The sequence below is a fragment of the Armigeres subalbatus genome, chromosome 2 (assembly GCF_024139115.2).
Source record: "Armigeres subalbatus isolate Guangzhou_Male chromosome 2, GZ_Asu_2, whole genome shotgun sequence".
NCBI classification, from domain to species: Eukaryota; Metazoa; Arthropoda; class Insecta; order Diptera; family Culicidae; genus Armigeres; species Armigeres subalbatus.
Window position 1 is genome coordinate 92,932,801 of NC_085140.1, and position 19,382 is coordinate 92,952,182.

General features: G+C 40.7%; 2 protein-coding genes across 11 annotated transcripts in view; one reads left to right on the plus strand and one right to left on the minus strand.

Moving 5' to 3' along the window:
- LOC134209998 (protein Lilipod) overlaps window positions 1-19,382 on the plus strand; it is a 136,984-nt gene that overhangs the window by 98,839 nt on the left and 18,763 nt on the right. For 9 of the 10 annotated variants that reach the window (XM_062686022.1, XM_062686023.1, XM_062686021.1 and 6 more), the window contains exons 10-11: window positions 6,841-7,072; window positions 7,147-7,303. In XM_062686022.1, the coding sequence (XP_062542006.1) occupies window positions 6,841-7,072; window positions 7,147-7,303 (389 nt within the window). Of the gene's footprint in view, window positions 1-6,840; window positions 7,073-7,146; window positions 7,304-12,734; window positions 13,160-19,382 lie in introns of those variants that run through there. The other variant, XM_062686025.1, reaches the window with a different exon arrangement.
- On the minus strand, window positions 13,293-14,403 carry LOC134210000 (chymotrypsin-2-like). The gene is made up of 3 exons (XM_062686026.1): window positions 14,093-14,403; window positions 13,644-14,034; window positions 13,293-13,583 (listed from the first exon to the last, which is right to left on the minus strand). The coding sequence occupies exons 1-3, from the start codon at window positions 14,344-14,346 to the stop codon at window positions 13,398-13,400; spliced, it is 831 nt and encodes a 276-aa protein (XP_062542010.1). The 5' UTR covers window positions 14,347-14,403; the 3' UTR covers window positions 13,293-13,397.

Genomic DNA, 19,382 nt, shown 5'->3' on the forward strand with positions numbered 1-19,382 from the left:
AAAAATATTTTCTGGGCTACTCTGATGGTCCCTTCAAACAGCTTCCCAAGGATTTCCTATTCCACATCTCGATATTTCCATGAGTCGATGGTCCCTTCAATATCGACTCATGGAGGTTTGACTGTAGTAATTCGATCGAAGTATACTTTGGTATGTTGAAAAATGTTGATTACGCATGGAAACGATGGAAACATCAACATATTTACCTAGGGGAAAATACCTATTCTTGGCAGTCTAAGACATTCGCCAAATTGAATGATAAAAATAATGAATAATTACACTAAAACACAGGTCCAGTTTAACTGGTATACATTTGTATGCTCTTTCTTTGATGGTTGGTGTTCACTAAATTTAACAGCTTTTACCACAAACTCAGTAAATTTAATATAAAGTAACAGGTTAACGTTTCTTCTGTTGGCATAGCAATTTCTATTATCAGCAATGAGTTTGCTCCCTTTAGCAACTAGACATGGAAGTAGAAAACTGGTGATGTATTGGTGCCAAATGCTAGTTGTTTATATCCTCGCGTAGTAAAATTCATTCATATTAATCGGCCGCACGCTCATCTCGCTTCACTCAATTTTGGAACAAACTTTATTGTTTATCAAAACTGGTTTAAAGCAAAACATGAATTTTTAGCCTTGGCATCAATTTTATGTCATGTAAACAGATAGGCAAAAGCATTTAAACACATTGTAAAACAAATTTAACCCTTATGCGGCCAACAAAAAACAGACGTGAATGGCAGATAGGGTACCCGTGTACCCAGATATTGACCTTTTTCAAAACTTTTACCATTTTCAACCTATTTGAATAATGTTGGCCATTTTAGAGAAGGGAACTTATATGCTTTTTGTTCGCTGCCAAGATTTACATTTTTTTTGTCTTTTGTAATGCCTTAGAGTCTTAGAGTTTTGTAATACCAAAAGCCTATCAGCCAGTTTCAAATAAACAACTTGCTCTTTGCGGTCCTTACATGATATGTTTGTTTCATAAAAAAAAATCATGGTGGTTGTGTACAAGACACGACCGCTCGACATAACTACGTAAAACCAAATCTATACACATAAGAATGTATTTTTGTCTGTCTATAAGGGCATAGACTAGGAAACGGCATGAACATTTGTATGTAGAGGTTTTTGGAAACGATGAAGATTCTTATGATGGTATTAGACCCCTACTCTTCTGGAAGGGGGACTCCCGTACAAATGAAGTAAAAATTTCTGCTTTAATCGAAAATTAATCTAAAAAATGGAATCTAAATTTGCAAATTTCGAATACTTAACCGTTTTTTAAAAAATGTAACAAATATATAAATAATCAGTTTTAGGTGAAATGAAGCTCGTCGGTTTTGGTAGTATAGTATATTAATAATATATTCCACCTCGTGAGTCTTCATATGTTGAATAATGGGCAGCACTGTCCTATCCAGCCGCTGGAGCCACCCCATTCTTACACTACGTTTCACAGTTGAATAATAATAACCCTAAAAGTAGGCAATTATTTATGGTTGAAATGCGCTATGTAGTAACGGGGATGGTTGATTTTTTTTTTATGAGCTTGGAAAGTATTGAAGTTGCAAAAGGAAAACGGTCCTGTCAACCACATAAGGGTAAAAATACTACGGTGTTGCTATCACTTTTGATATAATAAGGGACCGACTGTTTACTTCGATGACATTTACTTCCAGGGTGCAGCAGCCGTAAAAAGTGTAGACAACAACCTTCCGTGCACCATGTTTACGGTACTCGTCACTGTGTGGCGATACCGGCGCTTCTATCTGTGTTGTTAAGCCTGCTACTCTATGTTCTGAGATTTTCACAATTTTCACCATGAGCTCATGGAAGAATGGTAGTTGGAAATCGACAAAATGTATGGGAAAATCAAGTATTTTGCAAATTTATGGAAAATGGTGGTGTTTTAGGAGAAAGTAGTGATAAGGAATGAAGTATGAGGTGAAAAGATTATCTCCTGCACTTAGTTTGCACTGATTAGTAGTTTAATAGTGATGCAATTTCGATTTTACTACCATTAAAAAAACGCCATCTCTTGCATTTATCGTTTTGACTGGTACCTTATTCATGGTCTGCGTAAAAATCTGAATAGAAGCATTTGTATTTTAACACTTTTTTTTAAATAAATGCCATTGCCGGATTTTTTGTTCGTATTTTTCCTAAAATCAAATCACAAAGAATTGTGCGTGGTATTTTTTTAGCGTGTGTTTGATATGCTCACAAACACATTCTCCCACTCTATTCCGAAGTGTGCTGCTGCCAAAGAAAACGAACAGTCCCGATTTTATTTAGTGAAACATAGAGCAAATATTGCATAAATTTGCTCTTTGTAATGATAATCAAGTGGTGATGAAGTGTAAAAAGTAGTTTACGTACCTAATTTGTCGTGTCATACGAAATAAAGAGGAGAAACAGGCGATCCAAAAAAGGAGGTAACAGTTTGCTTTTCGTGCGCTGCTTTCTTTGGCAATGCAATAATGGCAAGGATTTCGTAGGTGCAAATTTGTTTCGGTGATTAACACATCAAATCTTGTTACTTCTACACAAACAACTTATTTAAATGAAAGCTTAGACTTGAAATTGTGTGATTGAATCAAAATTATGTTCATAAATAGTGTATGTTTGCTGAAAAACGCAAATATTGTTGAGGGTGCCAACAACTGTCGCACCCTGCCAATGCCGTATTCTACCCTAATGTTTTTACAATCTATTTCACTTTTTAAGTTTTTTTTCAAATTTTCTTTGGTTTAGGTAATTCAAGAACTGCTGACGGTTGACCGTATTATTAAACACGCCTGGAGAGACGATACCATTCATTTTATGTACCAGGATAAGAAAATGATTGATTTTTTAGTTCTATGACGGTCAATAGAAGTGCGCTTGAAATATTGAAACATGCACTGTTTCCATCCGCTATTTCCAGCAAAATTTGTTTTACCCATATCTAGCGAAATTGATAATTTTCCTGACCATTGGCCGTCTGTGGTTAGATTTCCTCCGTTTCAGCAAGATGTATCAATCTACTGTATACCACCTAACTCGATGCACTTTGACTACTGTTCATCGTTCGATGTCACTGGCTTCGCGGGTTTCATAGATGGCCAGTGGGTGTGATTCCTCCAAGCGGTTATTTTCTGAAAATGCCACTTATCTTTAGATCCGGCATCAATTGCTGAAAATGGAGAGCTGACTCATATTCAAATTGCACAGAGACGATTTTCTAGGTTCCGGAGTTCGAAAAAACGAGGAATATTCTCTAAATGATAGAATTCATCTAGATGTTTTCTTACGTAAACGGGACCACAGCCATGCTTGGTTAATCTAAATCTTCCGAGTACGATGTTCAACGGTTTTCTGTGAATGTAGTATATGATCCCGTCCAGTACCTAAGTTAAAGGACCAAACCAAAGTACCAAAGTTAAAGCTGATTACCGGTTTCCGTCCAGCGAAACGCGGAGGACGTGGTTACCAAAGATAAATATTATCAACTTGCCTTCTGTTCAAATAAGTTAAACAAAGGTGTTCAATTTACGTTCAAGTGAAACGACTTGCTCAATTAGTTTGCCTAAACTAGACTGAGAATAAGACAGTTCAAGAAAATTGAGCAAGTATAACTTGAAACGAACGACTAAACAATTTAATTGAAAGAAAGTTGACCACGTTCATCTTTTGTTAAGCTAATTCAATTCAGCTGAAAGCATCAACTCATTTGCCTAATCTAAATCTAACGACACGAATCATTTTTGGTCAGAAGTCTAGCAAGGGCTCGGTAGGAGTTATAGATTTTAATCTAGTGGATTTTCTGCTATGAGTTCTCCAACAAAAAGAATCAATGAGACGTAACAATGGTAAAGTAAGAATAAAAATGATTCCTCAGGCGTCCAGGTGATTGACTTGAATGAAACTGAAGAATAACGAAGAATGCACGCTACATCTCGATAAGTTTGTTCTTGCGGCTTCCCACCAGGTGTAATTCGATTGCAGAAAATCTAAAAAGTAGAACTATTATTACGTTTATTATTAATTCAAATACCGATGCATTATGTTCATTTCGAACATCTTGACAGATTGCAAAACATACTTCAGTTCAAAGGTGACTATGATGCTGAGAGAAAAAAAGTTCACAGCAGCTGTCATGTTTGAATCACCCCTTTTTAGATTTATGGCTAGCGAGGGCTAGCGTAAAAAGCTGGATATATAAAAAAAACAATGGTTGTTCTAATGAAAGTGCACATTTGTAGAACCATCTCCCCCTTTAAGAGTTACGTAATCTTTAAATATTCCGTAATATATGCTCATTAAACATCAATTAAATGTTATTAACTTTTATTTGTGTTAATATATACTTAAAGCACATGATTGCATAAATGCGTACTCTTACCCCACCCGATGCGCACTTTTACCCCACCGGTGGGGTAAAAGTGCGTTTTTCACTTGTCTTGCAATAAGGGTTCTACTAAAACGAATCTCAATAATTTCAATATTTTTTCCACTGGGTAACATAAAAGAAGAGTATATGAATCATCGACACTGAGTTGATATGCAGAAGCTTGCTTCATAAGGGCCACATGATCGAATGAAAACTAAGTGCGTACTCTTGCCCCACTCTACTCTATAGATATAGATATAGATTATCAGGCTAAAGCCGGATCGGCCTGTGCAGTGCATAAAAGTCTTCTCCAGTTAGCTCGGTCCATGGTTGCACGTCGCCAACCACGCAGTCTGCGGAGGGTCCGCAAATCGTCCTCCGGTTCTATACTATTCCCCAGAAAACCGTTCCCCAGAAAACCATACCCCAGAATTCCATTCCCCAGAATGTACCATTCCCCAGAAAACCAATCCCCAGAATGTACCGTTCCCAGAAAACCATTCCCCATAATGTACCGTTCCCCAGAAAACAGAATATATAGATGAAAATGATTTAATTTTCTTGTTTTCTTACAAACATCATCGCAAGACCATACAAAAATTATTTATTGAGATGAGTTGGATGTGTAAGGACCACTGTGGTAATTGTTGGAAGCTATTAGTTTCAAATACAATGTGCCTTATGACATAATGACCATAAGGTGCCCGCCAGAGTAAACGCGACGTGCGATGCGACGTGACGCGGCTCACGCAAAGGAATAACATTTTTATCAATGAAATGTCAAACTGCACTGTCGTGTCACGTCGCATCGCGTGGTCACGTCTATTCTGGCTTCACCACAAAACAAAAAACACGCCTTGATGGAGGGAACCAATAGGGATCCACGCATTTGCCCGGAATAAGGCAATTAAGTCGATGATTCCTTCTTTTAAAGCGCGCATTTTCCCTGAATAGGGCAACGCACGCGTTTGTCCAAAATAAGGCCCACGAATAGAAAAATGAGTAAATAATTCCTTCTTGAAAAGCACGACTTTGCCCGAAATAAGGTTTACGAATAGGGAGGGGCCCTCCTTAGCCGTGCGGTAAGACGCGCGGCTACAAAGCAAGACCATGCTGAGGGTAGCTGGGTTCGATTCCAAGTGCCGGTCTAGGCAATTTTCGGATTGGAAATTGTCTCAACTTCCCTGGGCATAAAAGTATCATCGTGCTAGCCTCATGATATACGAATGCAAAAATGGTAGCCTGGCTTAGAAACCTCGCAGTTAATAACTGTGGAAGTGCTTAATGCTAAATCGGTCGAAAAACAAGAGAACGGTGGATTTTACAATTTGAAATCGTAGCCCGGGCCGAAACGGGTTAATAACTGTGGAAGTGCTTAATGAACACTGCGAGGCGGCTTTGTCCCAGTGTGGGGATGTAATGCCAATAAGAAGAAGTAGAATAGATGATTCCTTCTTTTAAAATACGCATTTGCTCGGAAAAGGTAAATGAGTGTTTTTTCCCGAGCCATTCTTTCATTCCGGTTTTTTAGTTGCCACCCGTTAAAAAAAAATCTTTTTTTTTCACTGCTTTTTAAAAGTATGAAAAAAAAAATTCTGGGATATGGTGCATTCTGGGGAATGGTTTTCGGGGGAATGTTTCATTCTGGGAAATGGTTTTCTGGGGAATGGTGCATTCTGTAGAGTGGTTTTCTGGGGAACGGTTTTCTGGGGAATGGTTTTCTGGGGAATGTTATAGAATCCGTCCTCCACTTCATCGATCCACCTTGCTCGCTGTGCACCTCGCCTTCTTGTTCCCGTCGAATCGTTATCGAGAACCATTTTTATCGGATTACTGCCCGACATTCTGGCTACGTGCCGGGCCCACCGCAGTCTTCCGATTTTTGCGATGGACCGATGGATGGTTCTTCCAGCAGCTGATCCAACTTGTGGTTCATTCGCCTCCTGCACGAACCATCCGCCATCTGCACCCCACCATAGATGGTACACAGCACTTTCCTTTCGAAAACTTCCAGTGCGCGTTGGTCCTCCACGAGCATCGTCCAGGTAAGCGTTATGTAGATAGTCAGTTTTGTACGGCGACGAATTCTATTCGATCGGAGCGTTTGGCGGAGTCCAAAGTACGTACGATTTCCTGCCATGATGCGTCTCCGAATTTCTCTGCTGGTATCGTTATCGGAGGTTACCAGTGAGCCCAAGTACACGAATTCTTCAACCACCTCGATTTCGTCACCACCAACACAAACTCGTGGTAGGCGGCTTACGTTGTCCTCTCTTGAGCCTCTTTCTATCATGTGCTTCGTCTTCGACGTATTTATGACTAGTCCAATCCGTTTAGCTTCGATTTTCAGTCTGATGTCCCGAGCAAAGTCTGAAAACAAAATGAGGGCATATAGAAAACATACACCCAGGTTATGAGTTTTTCAATTTTTGACTACATAATTTGATATCCTTTCAGCAATTTACCCTTGGTATCACATCCCTCTCGAAATTGGGCCCACTGGGGGCCGCCCTGGAGGTGTGCATCATCATGTACCTAGTGGTGACCTCGGCGGTCGGTCTGTACACCATGCCATTTATGCGAAACGTCCGCCCTCAGCGGCGAAAGACGTCCCTCTGCCAGTTGATCGCCAACTGCGCACTGGTGTTGATTCTCAGTTCAGCGCTGCCATTGCTTTCGCGCATTCTTGGTAAGTATTATAGGCTTAAAGTCATTCTCAGTAACATTCGAGATTCCGTACTGACTCATCTCAACATCTTTTAGGAATCACCAACTTCGATCTCTTGGGTGACTTCGGCCAGATCGAGTGGCTCGGTAACTTCATGATCGTGTTGTTGTACAACGTGATCTTCGGGACGGCGGCCACGCTCTGTTTAGTCAACAAATTCACAGCCACCGTGCGGCGGGAGCTGTGCGCACGGTTAGTTGAGAACTATTTCATTTTCGTTAGCTATCTGTCGTTCATTATCAACTAGCGTCAACCACTGGGAAACAAGTCTAGTAGTAGAAATAACTAATGTTGTCCCGATCTGAATGAAAACGTCGCACTGCACGTCCGCCGGTCGAGTCTATGTAGTTCATATTTCCGATTATGCCGACTAACGGAAAACATATATAGCTTGCCTACAATGTAAATCACGCAAATGTAAGAAAATTTGCGCAAACAATAGTGATTGAATCTAGCAGCACAAAATGCGCGAGTGAGCTGCACAACATATTCAAAACTGTTATATAAATGTAAATTATTTAATTTTAGCAGCCTATTTGCTTAACAAGACTTTGAACAAACTCAGCGATTGATTTTAGTGTTTTTGCATGCTTTGCTTATTTTTCCTTTTATTTTTTTACGCGCGTTTAGCTGTATAAACACATTCTACTGTTGGAAATGTAGGCAGGAGTACTTCACCTAATTATTTATTGAATACATAAATCAGTCTTACTCAAACACTTTCCAGTATTATCTGGTACAAATAATGTCAAGTGATGGAGTATCGTCGTTTTTGTAAAGTAGCAGGAATCATAGTTGGAAGCCAGTAAATGACATCAACAGTTTACTAATTTGAGTTCAACCATTGTATCTATATGGTTGAATCTAGATTATATGTTGCTGCTCCGTAAACATGAATTGTTATGAATTCTTTTTTTTTTAGAAAACGCTTCTTTCTTGCTCTTAAAATTGACTATCAATTTGTAAATCTAAAGGTTATTAAGTAAGTACTACATCAACACTTCCTTCCTCTCCCTAGTTACGGTGAAGATGGGCGTTGCCAGGAGTAGAAATCCTCATGCTTTTGTTATTTTTGTTTAAGATTGGAATCAAGGACCACCCCCTTTCTTGATTTCTGATACCATTCTAGATAAGAATCTCAAAACTAAAACATGAGTATCGCTAGTGTCCAATCTACGAATTACACCGTAACAATGCTAAAGCTAGTAGACACGTTTCGCACAAACCTCTCGAATCTCTGATATTCAGCACTCATTGACTGTCTCTCTTTGAAAGCATGTGGATGAAATTAAAACTGTTAGAAAAAGAAGATATGACCACTTAAATAAAAACGTTTTTTTTTTCTCTTGAAATTGGTCTGTTAATCGAGTTTGTTCTTCAAAACAAAATAGGATATGAATTCCTAAGGCGTACATACTACATACATAGGCGGTACCAGCTATTGTTATTTGGTGGGCCACCGCTTTATGCAAGAACAATAGCATTCGAGAGCAATGGTACGATCCTTTCTTTGAACGCACGCAATATTTTACCTTTGAACAAGGCAATATTCGCGGAGTTTCTGCTTTCCCTCCTATGGAAAACCCCATTGCTATCTGTCAGTTTGAGTGAAACATGGCCGCCATCCTCCCCTCTCTGTTCCTCTACTGCAGCGGTTCTCAACCTGGGGTAAATGTACCCCTGAAGGTACCTTCGCATGTCCCAGGGGGTACCTCGGATGAAAATGCGTAATGCCGGATAATACAATAAAAAAAAATTATTGTTAAAGTTTTCTTTTAAAGAGGCTCGGAAGCCTCCTTTCAAGGGGCTCGGAAGCCTAATTTCAAGAGGCTCGGAAGCCTCCTTTCAAGAGGCTCGGAAGCCTCCTTTCAAGAGGCTCGGAAGCCTCCTTTCAAGAGGCTCGGGAGCCTCCTTTCAAGAGGCTCGGGAGCCTCCTTTCAAGAGGCTCGGGAGCCTCCTTTCAAGAGGCTCGGAAGCCTCCTTTCAAGAGGCTCGGAAGCCTCCTTTCAAGAGGCTCGGAAGCCTCCTTTCAAGAGGCTCGGAAGCCTCCTTTCAAGAGGCTCGGAAGCCTCCTTTCAAGAGGCTCGGAAGCCTCCCCAACTAACATTTAATGTCAATGTAAATGTTATTTCAACTCGTCTATACGGCTTCAAGCTGAATATGTGTGCTATACATATGATCAAGAACTTCTATTCAATGCTTTTACCAGCAAATCTGGCGAATCTATTCAGCTGTTTTTGACGTGTCTGCACAACTACTTTACAGCATGTTACACAGTTTTTTCTCAATCTTTACTAAACCATTTAGTAATATAATTCGCTTCAATGGCGCTTATTCAGATTTTTTGAATCTGTTAAATAAGTTTTATACAGCCACTGAATTCAATTTGATTAAATATTATTTGAGAGGAGAGTAAATTTCGGGAGTTTATTCAATGTTTTTTTTTGTGAAAACTCAAATATCAATTTTGTTGCTACCTAGATTCGAACTCCTGATCTCCTGATTCAATGGCCGCTGCTCTGTCTTCACCGTCACTTTGACATATGTAAATAACAAAGAAAATTATGGATGTGCTTCTTCGCATACCCTATAGGTTGTTTTACTAACGCTATTTTCAGATTCATGCTGTATAAACGTTAGAAAGAGGCCTACATGCTGCTTTCAGCACATAAGCTTAAAAATTATGGTTTCAGCATTATTTCAACCATTATTCAAACATCTATCAGCATGTTCTGTTGGCTAACTTTTATCCATCATCAATCCCTGAAATTGTTTTCAGGCAACATTTTCTCGACCTGTATAGATGCTACTTTGCTGCTAATCGTTTAACAGTAGCCGTCAACAGAAATATCGCTTCTAAATGGCTTGTTTTCTTACGCTATCTGCTAGCATTAATGACAGCGCTTTGTCAGTTGCTATAAGAGCAGGTGAATATCTTTGTAGCTGCATTACAGAAATCAATAGCTCATACACAGCTCCGGCAACAAAAATCAAATGTAAACATAGCGGTTTTGACGTTCCATACTGATATGCTATTAAAAGAAGCAGTAATAGGTTTACTTAAACGTTGTGTAATCTTCAAAGGTACAGAAGTTGCCTAAAAGCTTCGTTAGTTCATTTATAGCGCCATTACGCTATATTGTTAGTGCTATAACAACAGCAAAAACGTTTTTATTGTGAATGCTACTCACCGTAATATGGGAAGTTGCTAACAAGCAACTCAGTTACATACATGAGCTCTTAACCGATAAGCTTTGTTGCTAATTCAGACAGAGCTGTTTTATGACTATATGAAAGCTGCATAAACGATAAAAGATTGAATATATTCGGCACACTGACTAGCTGATAGGTATTTGGGTAATAGTCGAGTTGAAGTTTAAGGGATTATTTGTGGAGGCTTTTCTTTTATTCAGCATTGGCTGCTTTTATTCAAATATTATACAGCCAAAGGCTAGAAGTTGAAGCTTTTAGCACCAAAAATGTTAGTTGGGTCCTTTCAAAAGGCTCGGAAGCCTCCTTTCAAGAGGCTCGGAAGCCTCCTTTCAAGAGGCTTGGAAGCCTCCTTTCAAGAGGCTCGGAAGCCTCCTTTCAAGAGGCTCGGAAGCCTCCTTTCAAGAGGCTCGGAAGCCTCCTTTCAAGAGGCTCGGAAGCCTCCTTTCAAGAGGCTCGGAAGCCTCCTTTCAAGAGGCTTGGAAGCCTCCTTTCAAGAGGCTCGGAAGCCTCCTTTCAAGAGGCTCGGAAGCCTCCTTTCAAGAGGCTAGGAAGCCTCCTGTCAGGAGGTTTTGAAGCCTCCTTTCAAGAGACTCGGAAGCCTGCTTTCAAAAGGCCTCGGAAGCCTCCTTTCAAGAGGCCTTGGAAGCCTCTTTTCAAGAGGCCTCGGGAGCCTTCTTTCAAGAGGCCTCGGAAGCCTCCTTTCAAGAGGCTCGGAAGCCTCCTTTCAAGAGGCTCGGAAGCCTCCTTTCAAGAGGCTCGGAAGCCTCCTTTCAAGAGGCTCGGAAGCCTCCTTTCAAGAGGTTCGGAAGCCTCCTTTCAAGAGGCTCGGAAGCCTCCTTTCAAGAGGCTCGGAAGCCTTCTTTCAAGAGGCTCGGAAGCCTTCTTTCAAGAGGCTCGGAAGCCTCCTTTCAAGGGACTCGAAAGCCATTGAATAAAACTCCAAATTAAACGATGGAATCGACGATTTCCTGCAAAATTCCGTCGGATGAAATTACTTCATATATCAGGACAGCAGTTCATAATAGCGTCCATAATAGGCACAAGGAACATGTGGAAATGGAACATGTAAATCAAATGGGGAACCATAATACGTATATAAACAAACTCGACGTTGCGTATTATGGACCCGGAAGTGACCATAATAAGCATACTAGCTACATAATTTCAAAATGCTTACTTTAGTAGTAAAAATTAATATTTTGGCGAGTTTTATGTACGAAACACATTGTACCTTTCGCTTGTCATGTGGTGCAGCAGAACTACTCGCTCTAGCGCAGCAACTGAAGTAAATTTCAGTCGTTAGGGGGTCCAATGGAGCACTCACTTCCTAGGTTTAAACCCCAAAAACGACATAAATGCGCTGCTCGAATATTGATTGATTCCCTTTCGCTTGGTTATGCACCTAAAATACACAATTACTTTAGGAATAGGATTACTTTGAATGATATCGCATATTGGATAAACCTCAAAGAACGTTCATACATTAGATACCACATAGTAAGGGATGGTTGGAGTGGGAAAAACCAGATATTGCATACAAAATGTCTGACATAGGGGCCCGGAAGTTGAAAATAGTTATTTTTGCGTTACGTAATTAATGGATCGTCATGAGAGATGAAATCCTTTACAAGAATGGTTTCTGCCAACTTACAAGAGCATTAGTCAATATTTGAAGATTCCAACATTTCCACAATAGTGTGTACATTTTACTAATAATCGCGCAACCCTTTTCAGTTTAAGGAAAACACTTTTTTTTCTCAAACCCATCTAGTCTCTAAGTCTATCATCACATCCTTTACTATCTGCCGACGCACACAAGACTATTGTACCTTTCTATTGTCTAAGAATGACCAACATAAAAGACCCATAGTATTGACTGCCAATGCACATGACTACAAATTTATACGTACATACATGCATTTATTTGTCTTCGTTACTGCCATGATTGTATCCTCCTATTTCTTTTAATATTTAATTTCATTATGATACATACTTCACTATTCCATATGTTAAGAAAAACCATGTGAGAACAAAAGAATGATATTAAATATACCGACAATATTATTTATAAATACAATAGATACATATCTATTGAGTTGGAAACGAAAATTCGTCGACGTTGTAACTTTTCACTGAGTGAACTAGCAAGTAAAGACTTACATTGCAAAACAGAATATTCATGCTTTTAGTTTCATTTTTCGTTTGATGACTGCAATCCCTGACCAAGTTTCCCTTTGTAACGATTCATTGTCTTGTGATTTGTAAACTTAACATTGAGGAGCACCTTATTGCAGTGTATGCCATACTAACAATACCACGCTTATCGATTGCCGCGTAAATTAAGCACAGTCACTAACCTAAGCATCGCCAATCGTATCTACCTTTAATTTCGATCTATCGTCGACCGCAGATTGAAGGCTTTGTTCGACTACGGGGGTCATCTGGAGTCGAGTCTTCACCAAACTTCCCTGTCCTATCTTACGAATCATAGCCATCAAGTGCCACATACGGCTACCAATGGACAGCCTTCAAACCAGCAGCATCATCGCGTAGTTTTAGATTCCAGTGACGTGGTCGTTACTCATCGACCGAATCATACCGACAACTCCACCGCCAGCAAAGAAATTAGCCACGGTACCCCAAAAAGCACGGATGATAAAAAATCGGATTAAATTTAATCGTCGCCATCATTGGAACATAAGTGATAACAGCATTTTTCATCAACGTTGCTACCGAATATGATCGTTTCTCGTCATTATCAGTATTTTATCCAAAATGTGAAAAACTCAAATCTGAAATTAATTTGCATAGAACATAAACGCACGTGTGAATGAACGTTCTCGTTTGTTGTAGCTAAATGATCCGAAATCCCGAATGCTTCACTAAATGCATTTTTGCTGTAAATTTTCTGTGTGATAATGACTGATACAATGTTCATAGCACATTAGTAGATTAGAAAAATCCTTGATGACATTTTCTTGAAATTGAAGTTTATTATGTCCCCGCAGTCTAGGATTTAATATCTAATATATAGGTAATACAAACCAATATTCACGTTCATTGTTATCTCAAATCACCAATCGAAAGTCCAAATCTTTCGACTTTGCGTGATGGCCTGGATCCAGCTGTAGAAATGTGAAACTCTTGCGAAACCATCCGGGAGTCCGGCCGCGCAACCTTCACCCGGTAGATATCCCACACCAAAGCTTGCGATACCGATCACCTTCCCATCATGCACCAGAGGACTACCGGAGTCACCCTACTCAGAAAACCAAACTATAAATATCTTCACATCCATTCATCACATCTACACACTCACCCCACATATACCTTGTCCCTCGCGAGTGAAAGTACACACAATCCAGTCCCCTATGTTGGGCAACAGCGAGCGGCACTGTTGTTCGCCAATCACCCGAAGGCGAGCGTACTGCAGCTTGTTCGACAGTGAACCACCACTTTGTCGAGTACCGCCCCAACCGGTGATCGTAGCTTCCGTTCCAGCCGCAACGTAAACCCGACCAAGATCAATTTTAGCCACCCGATTTGAAATCCAAAGAAAAATTCCTCTAATCTGCACCAATGCAATATCGTTTGCAGCTCTGGAACGATCATACCGTGGATGAATTACGAATCGTCCCACACGAAATCGGTAACCTCCCCTGCTGAGCTGAGTCGTTCCCACAACCACCGTCGTTACGCTGGGACTGATGCTGGTAAAAAGGAAAACGTTACTTTCATTTGCGCACAACTGTGGACAACGAAACTTACTCCATAAGACAGTGGGCTGCCGTTAGAACCCAGCGGCGTTCGATGATTGCTCCCCCGCAGAAGTGGCTGCCACCTTGCTGGAGTGACGCCTGGTACGGTGTAGAACCTGCATCGCCGCCACCGACCACAAATTCGCGCAGCTTTGTGGAGTTTCGAGTTGTTGTCGTTTGTAACGTGGCATTACTGTTGGCGAACACGTGGTTTGAAATGGTTAGTATCGAGAGAAGAACGAATGTGCCCGACATATGCATCATTCAAAGACAGTGATCCGAATGCTTCACTTCCTTGTTGCTATCACAAACTGTTTAAAATTAAGCATGTTCGTTCAACATCTTAATATTCCATAATAAAAATGAGCAAATATTGGTACAGGTGTTGAATATTGAAATGACTGCAAAAGTCATATTTGTATGTAATTAAACGCACCATAGAACTTCAATCGATTCAAGCGATCACTTTTGTCGTATTTCTGGAAAGCAAGGTAAAAATGTATAAAGCAGAAATGGCCGGGGTTCTGCCAAATCGCACCAAGCACCATAAAAAAACCCAATATTGGGCTCAAGATTTCGTTTAACAGATTTAATTGATCACAAATAAATTTCTCAACGGATATTTCTCAGCCCAGCTGACCATATCCTAAAACAAATGTAGGTATGAATAATTCAATTATTGATATATAAAAAATAAGTGCGGTTTGGCAAAATCCCGACCAAATGGCAGTAAGAGAAGATCCACAAAGTTCGTCACACAAAAAATGATAATTTTCAATCCCCTTCCCCCTTCGTCATGCTTTTTGTATTAAAGCGGGAAAAAAATATTTCCTTCTTGTGTCTTCGCCCCTCTTCAAAATTTAATAGGCAAATTCTATTATTTGGGAGGAGGGGGGCGGGTGATTTCAAAGTTTTACCAGGAAAATAATAAAATGTTGAATTTTCATGGAAAATTCTTCGAGAAAACTGATGCGTTTTTTGATTTTACCAATCTAGCATTACTTTTTTTATTCCCCACCCCTTTCATTATCAAAAGACTATTGAAATAAAAGAAGAAATTAATATTTATTCCGGCCTAATCCTTTAAGGACGAACTTTTCGGAATCTAATGTTGTTTCACCTCGCTTTTCAAAGGCATTAATATTGAAGCAATGAGCAGCTGTCATCTTTTTATTCTACGCTTGCTGAGACGCAGTGAAGCTAAAATAGAAAGATGACAATGATTCGTTGTTCGTTATTTTGGAGAGTTTCACCTTAAGGTGACACGGGAAGCACTAACAATCATCAAATCGTCATCATTTTCATCATTGAATGCTTAACTTTTTTCTACAACAAATATGATTTTGAAAAAGTATCACCGGCGCGTGCTTACTCGCAATCTACATGCTGATACATTTACAGTTACATCAAACAACTGAAAACCTAAATACGCCGCTCCAAAGTTGCGAGGTGATAATGCTAGAAAGAGACGAAAGATAGGAAAAATAACACAGTGTTTAGTGCCTCCCCGAGTCACCTTAAGAAAAATTGTAATGATCGTCAGGCTACCACGCATTCCCAACTAACAATTTTGGTGCTAAAAGCTTAAACTTCTAGCCCTAGGCTGTATAACATTCGAATAAAAGCAGCCAAAGCTAAATAAAAGAAAAGCCTCCGCAAATAATCCCTTAAACTTCAACTCGACTATTACCCAAATATCTATCAGCCGTATAGACGAGTTGAAATATCATTTACATTGTCATTAAATATTAGTTGGATAGCACGATGGTGTTCTTCTAAAAAGCGAGTCACGATGTTCGATGCTGCAAGGACACGCAGCTAACCTCGAGGGTGCGCTGTGCACTGGCCCCCCTTTGAAGCATTACTTTCTGGTTTTACCGAAGGGACGATGGGCTTGACGGCAATGGAAACGGTTTAGCGGGTCGGGGATGCAGTCCTGCCTCCCTCGATTGCTGTTGGAGGTGGCCCCTAACCCCGCACTTCCTGGACAACCCAGGATGTCTGTTGAGCAGATTCCCCCTGCATTGCTTAGGAAGAAAAAAAAAACACACACACACACACACACACGAAAGAGAGAGAGGAGCGCAAGGCAGCGTTCCGGGAAGCTAGAACCGCATTGAAACGGGCAATCAAGATTAGCAAGTCAGATTGCTACAAGGAGCTGTGCCGAGAAGCAGACGCCAATCCATGGGACGACGCGCACCGCGTTGTAATGGCGAAGATAAAAGGCCCGTCGACGCCAGCTGAAATGTGCCCAGTCATGCTGAATGAAATCGTGGAGGGTCTCTTCCCGAAACACAATCCGACTACGTGGCCACCGATACCGTACGGAGAAGAATAAGCAATTTCCGAGGGTCGGCAAGTGTCCAATGATGAGCTGGAAGATGCTGCGAATCGCTGGAAAATGAAGAAAGCATCCGGTTCAGATGGAATACCAAACGTGGCCCTGAAAGCTGCAATTTGGCATATCCTGATATATTCGGAACGGTACTCCAAAAGTGCCTAGACGAGCAGGGTTGCCAAATGAAAATCTGTATTTTTTTCCAAAAAAATCTTTTCATCTGTATTTCTCTCTCAAAAAATCTGTATCGATATCTGTATTGTACTGTAATTGCCGCTAAATTGTGTTTTACGTCTATGTATTCGAAAGGAAAAAAGTAAGAATTGTTCTTTTAGAGTTTTTTCCGCTAGTAATCATCACAAAGATGTAACTAAAAGTTACGAGTCACAAATTACGTATCACAAAATTGAACAATAATAAATCCCCTCCCCTCGCCCATCGTAATACTTTTGTATAGAAATCCTTAATCGATTTTATCGCAATAGGTTGTATTCGATAGTGGCTAAAACCTAGTTGATCACTATTGAATTTATTAATGATTAGTCATCGCGTTAAAAAGTTATGAAAAAAATGGTGTATCGAACAATGTAAAATTGGTGTATTGGCTAAACGTGAGAAAAGCACTACAAGGTGAATTAATTTGGGTTTACTGAAATAATTCAATTAATAAAAAATAAATGGACTTTTTTGTACATCGGTGTTAGGGAAATTGTGAAACCAGTTTTGGGCCACTCCGAAAAAAATATAATTCACGCTCATATGACTGCAAGCCGAATATACCTCTGCACTTGCCACGAGTTCATGCGGAATTTGTTGGAATTTCTGGGTTAGGTTGGAGAGGCAGGGGTCCGTCTTGGTTAACGAGCTGCCAATGTGATAGATAGGAGAAGGTAACTGATGGAATTTCTAATTGGATGTAGGAAACGAGCTCTATAGTTCATTTCCAATTCTAGCAGATTACTGTTAGAATACTCAAGTTGAAGGTATAGGAATAGTAATGGAAACGGTATGGAAGTCCATTTCCAGTTCTAGCGATTGCTAGAACATAAGAAATAAAGAGAAAGATAAAAGTAGGAGAATGGAACGGACCTGATTGAAACCATGACCTCCTGCGTATGAGGCAGAAGCAGTAGCCATATGACTACCAAGCCCGCCTCGAAACAAGAGAGATCACGCACTGAACTGATTAATTTTATTACCGGCCGCGCAATGTAGAACACAATAATTCGGCCGACCACGCGATCGTTCTGCTGTCCGAAACAAGAGATATCACGCACAGAACTGATCAATTTTATTATCGGCCGCGCAATGCAGAACACAATAATTCGGCCGACCACGCGATCGTTCTGCTGTCCGAAACAAGAGAGATCACGCACAGAACTGATTAATTTTATTACCGGCCGCGCAATGCAGAACACAATAATACGGCCGACCGCGCGATCGTTCTGCTATCCGAAACAAGAGAGATCACGCACAGAACTCTCAATTTCCTCTCTTCCTGTTTATTGCAAAAACCCATTGATATCTGGCAACTATCATAATGTCTGCGAATCGGTCGAAACTTGCTTTTTCAGTTCTTTCTTTCATAGAAAACTGACAGACTGTTGAACTGCATGAACAAATTAACTTCGTTGTTGGAAATCTATAAAACACTAAAAAAAATTACAGACAATTCTCGATACTGGTAAATACAAATTTAAAATATCTGCACATACAGATCGTGGTTACAAAAATCTGTATATCTGTATATACAGATTCTGTATTTCAAAACTAGTAAAAAATCTGTATAAATACAGATTAATCTGTATTTTTGGCAACCCTGTAGACGAGGGTAACTTTCCATAAATGTGGAAGGCCCAGAAGCTGGTATTGCTGCCAAAACCAGGAAACCATACGGCTTCGTACAGGCCTATATGCCTGATAGACACAGTTGGGAAACTTCTGGAGAGGATCATCCTAAACAGGCTGACGAAGTTTATGGAGGGTGAGCGTGGACTGTCAAACATGCAGTTTGGATTCCGCAAAGGAGTATCGACAGTGGATGCAATTCGCACTGTGCTCGAGTGAGAAAACATCTAAACAGAAGCGAAGAGGAGATCGATACTGCGCAGTGGTTACGATAGACGTAAAGAACGCGTTCAACAGTGCCAGCTTTGAAGCCATTGCCGCTGCGCTGCACAGAATGCGGGTTCCTGAATACTGTGAACGTTCGCTAATTGGGGTTTTTCTAGTTGGGGCGCTTTTTAGTTGGGGGTTCGCTAATTGGGGCGAAACCCAATTAAAAAGCAGCTAAACGTCAGAATGTGATGTCAAAAACGCGTTGACGTTTGGTTTCCGTGTTTGGCGGGATCGATATTTTCTGGCGCGTAAAATTTTCCTTTGTTCAATGCAAAAAGTAAACAACATTGACGCTTGTCAAAACGCCCCAATTAGCGAACGGCATTCGCTAGTTGGGGTGAGGTCGTGCCCCAATTAGCGAACGATCACTGTATCTTTGCCACACCCTAAAGAGCTACTTTGAGAGCAGAGTCCTGGTGTACGACAAGAACGAAGGGAAAAAGTCGATGCGTGTTACAGCGGGTGTTACTCAGGGCTCCATACTAGGCTAGGTTAGTCGATACTGCGGTATGGGGTTCCTGCCTGGGGCAATACACTGAAAACCAAGCGGAACCGGGAAAAGCTGAAAAGTGTGTTCCGGCTGATGGCCATACGAGTTGCAAGTGCGTAGAGAACGATATCGTCGGAGGCAGCATGCGTTATCGCCGGGATGGTACCCATTTGTATCACCCTGGCGGAAGACATCGAGTGCTACCAGTGGAGAGACACCGGAAACATGAGAAAGGTGACGAAAATTCGTTCGATGGCGATGTGGCAGCAGAAGTGGGAACAGTACGGAAAAAGGAAGGTGGACCCACCGGCTCATTCCAAATCTGTCGACGTGGATGAACAGAAAGCATGG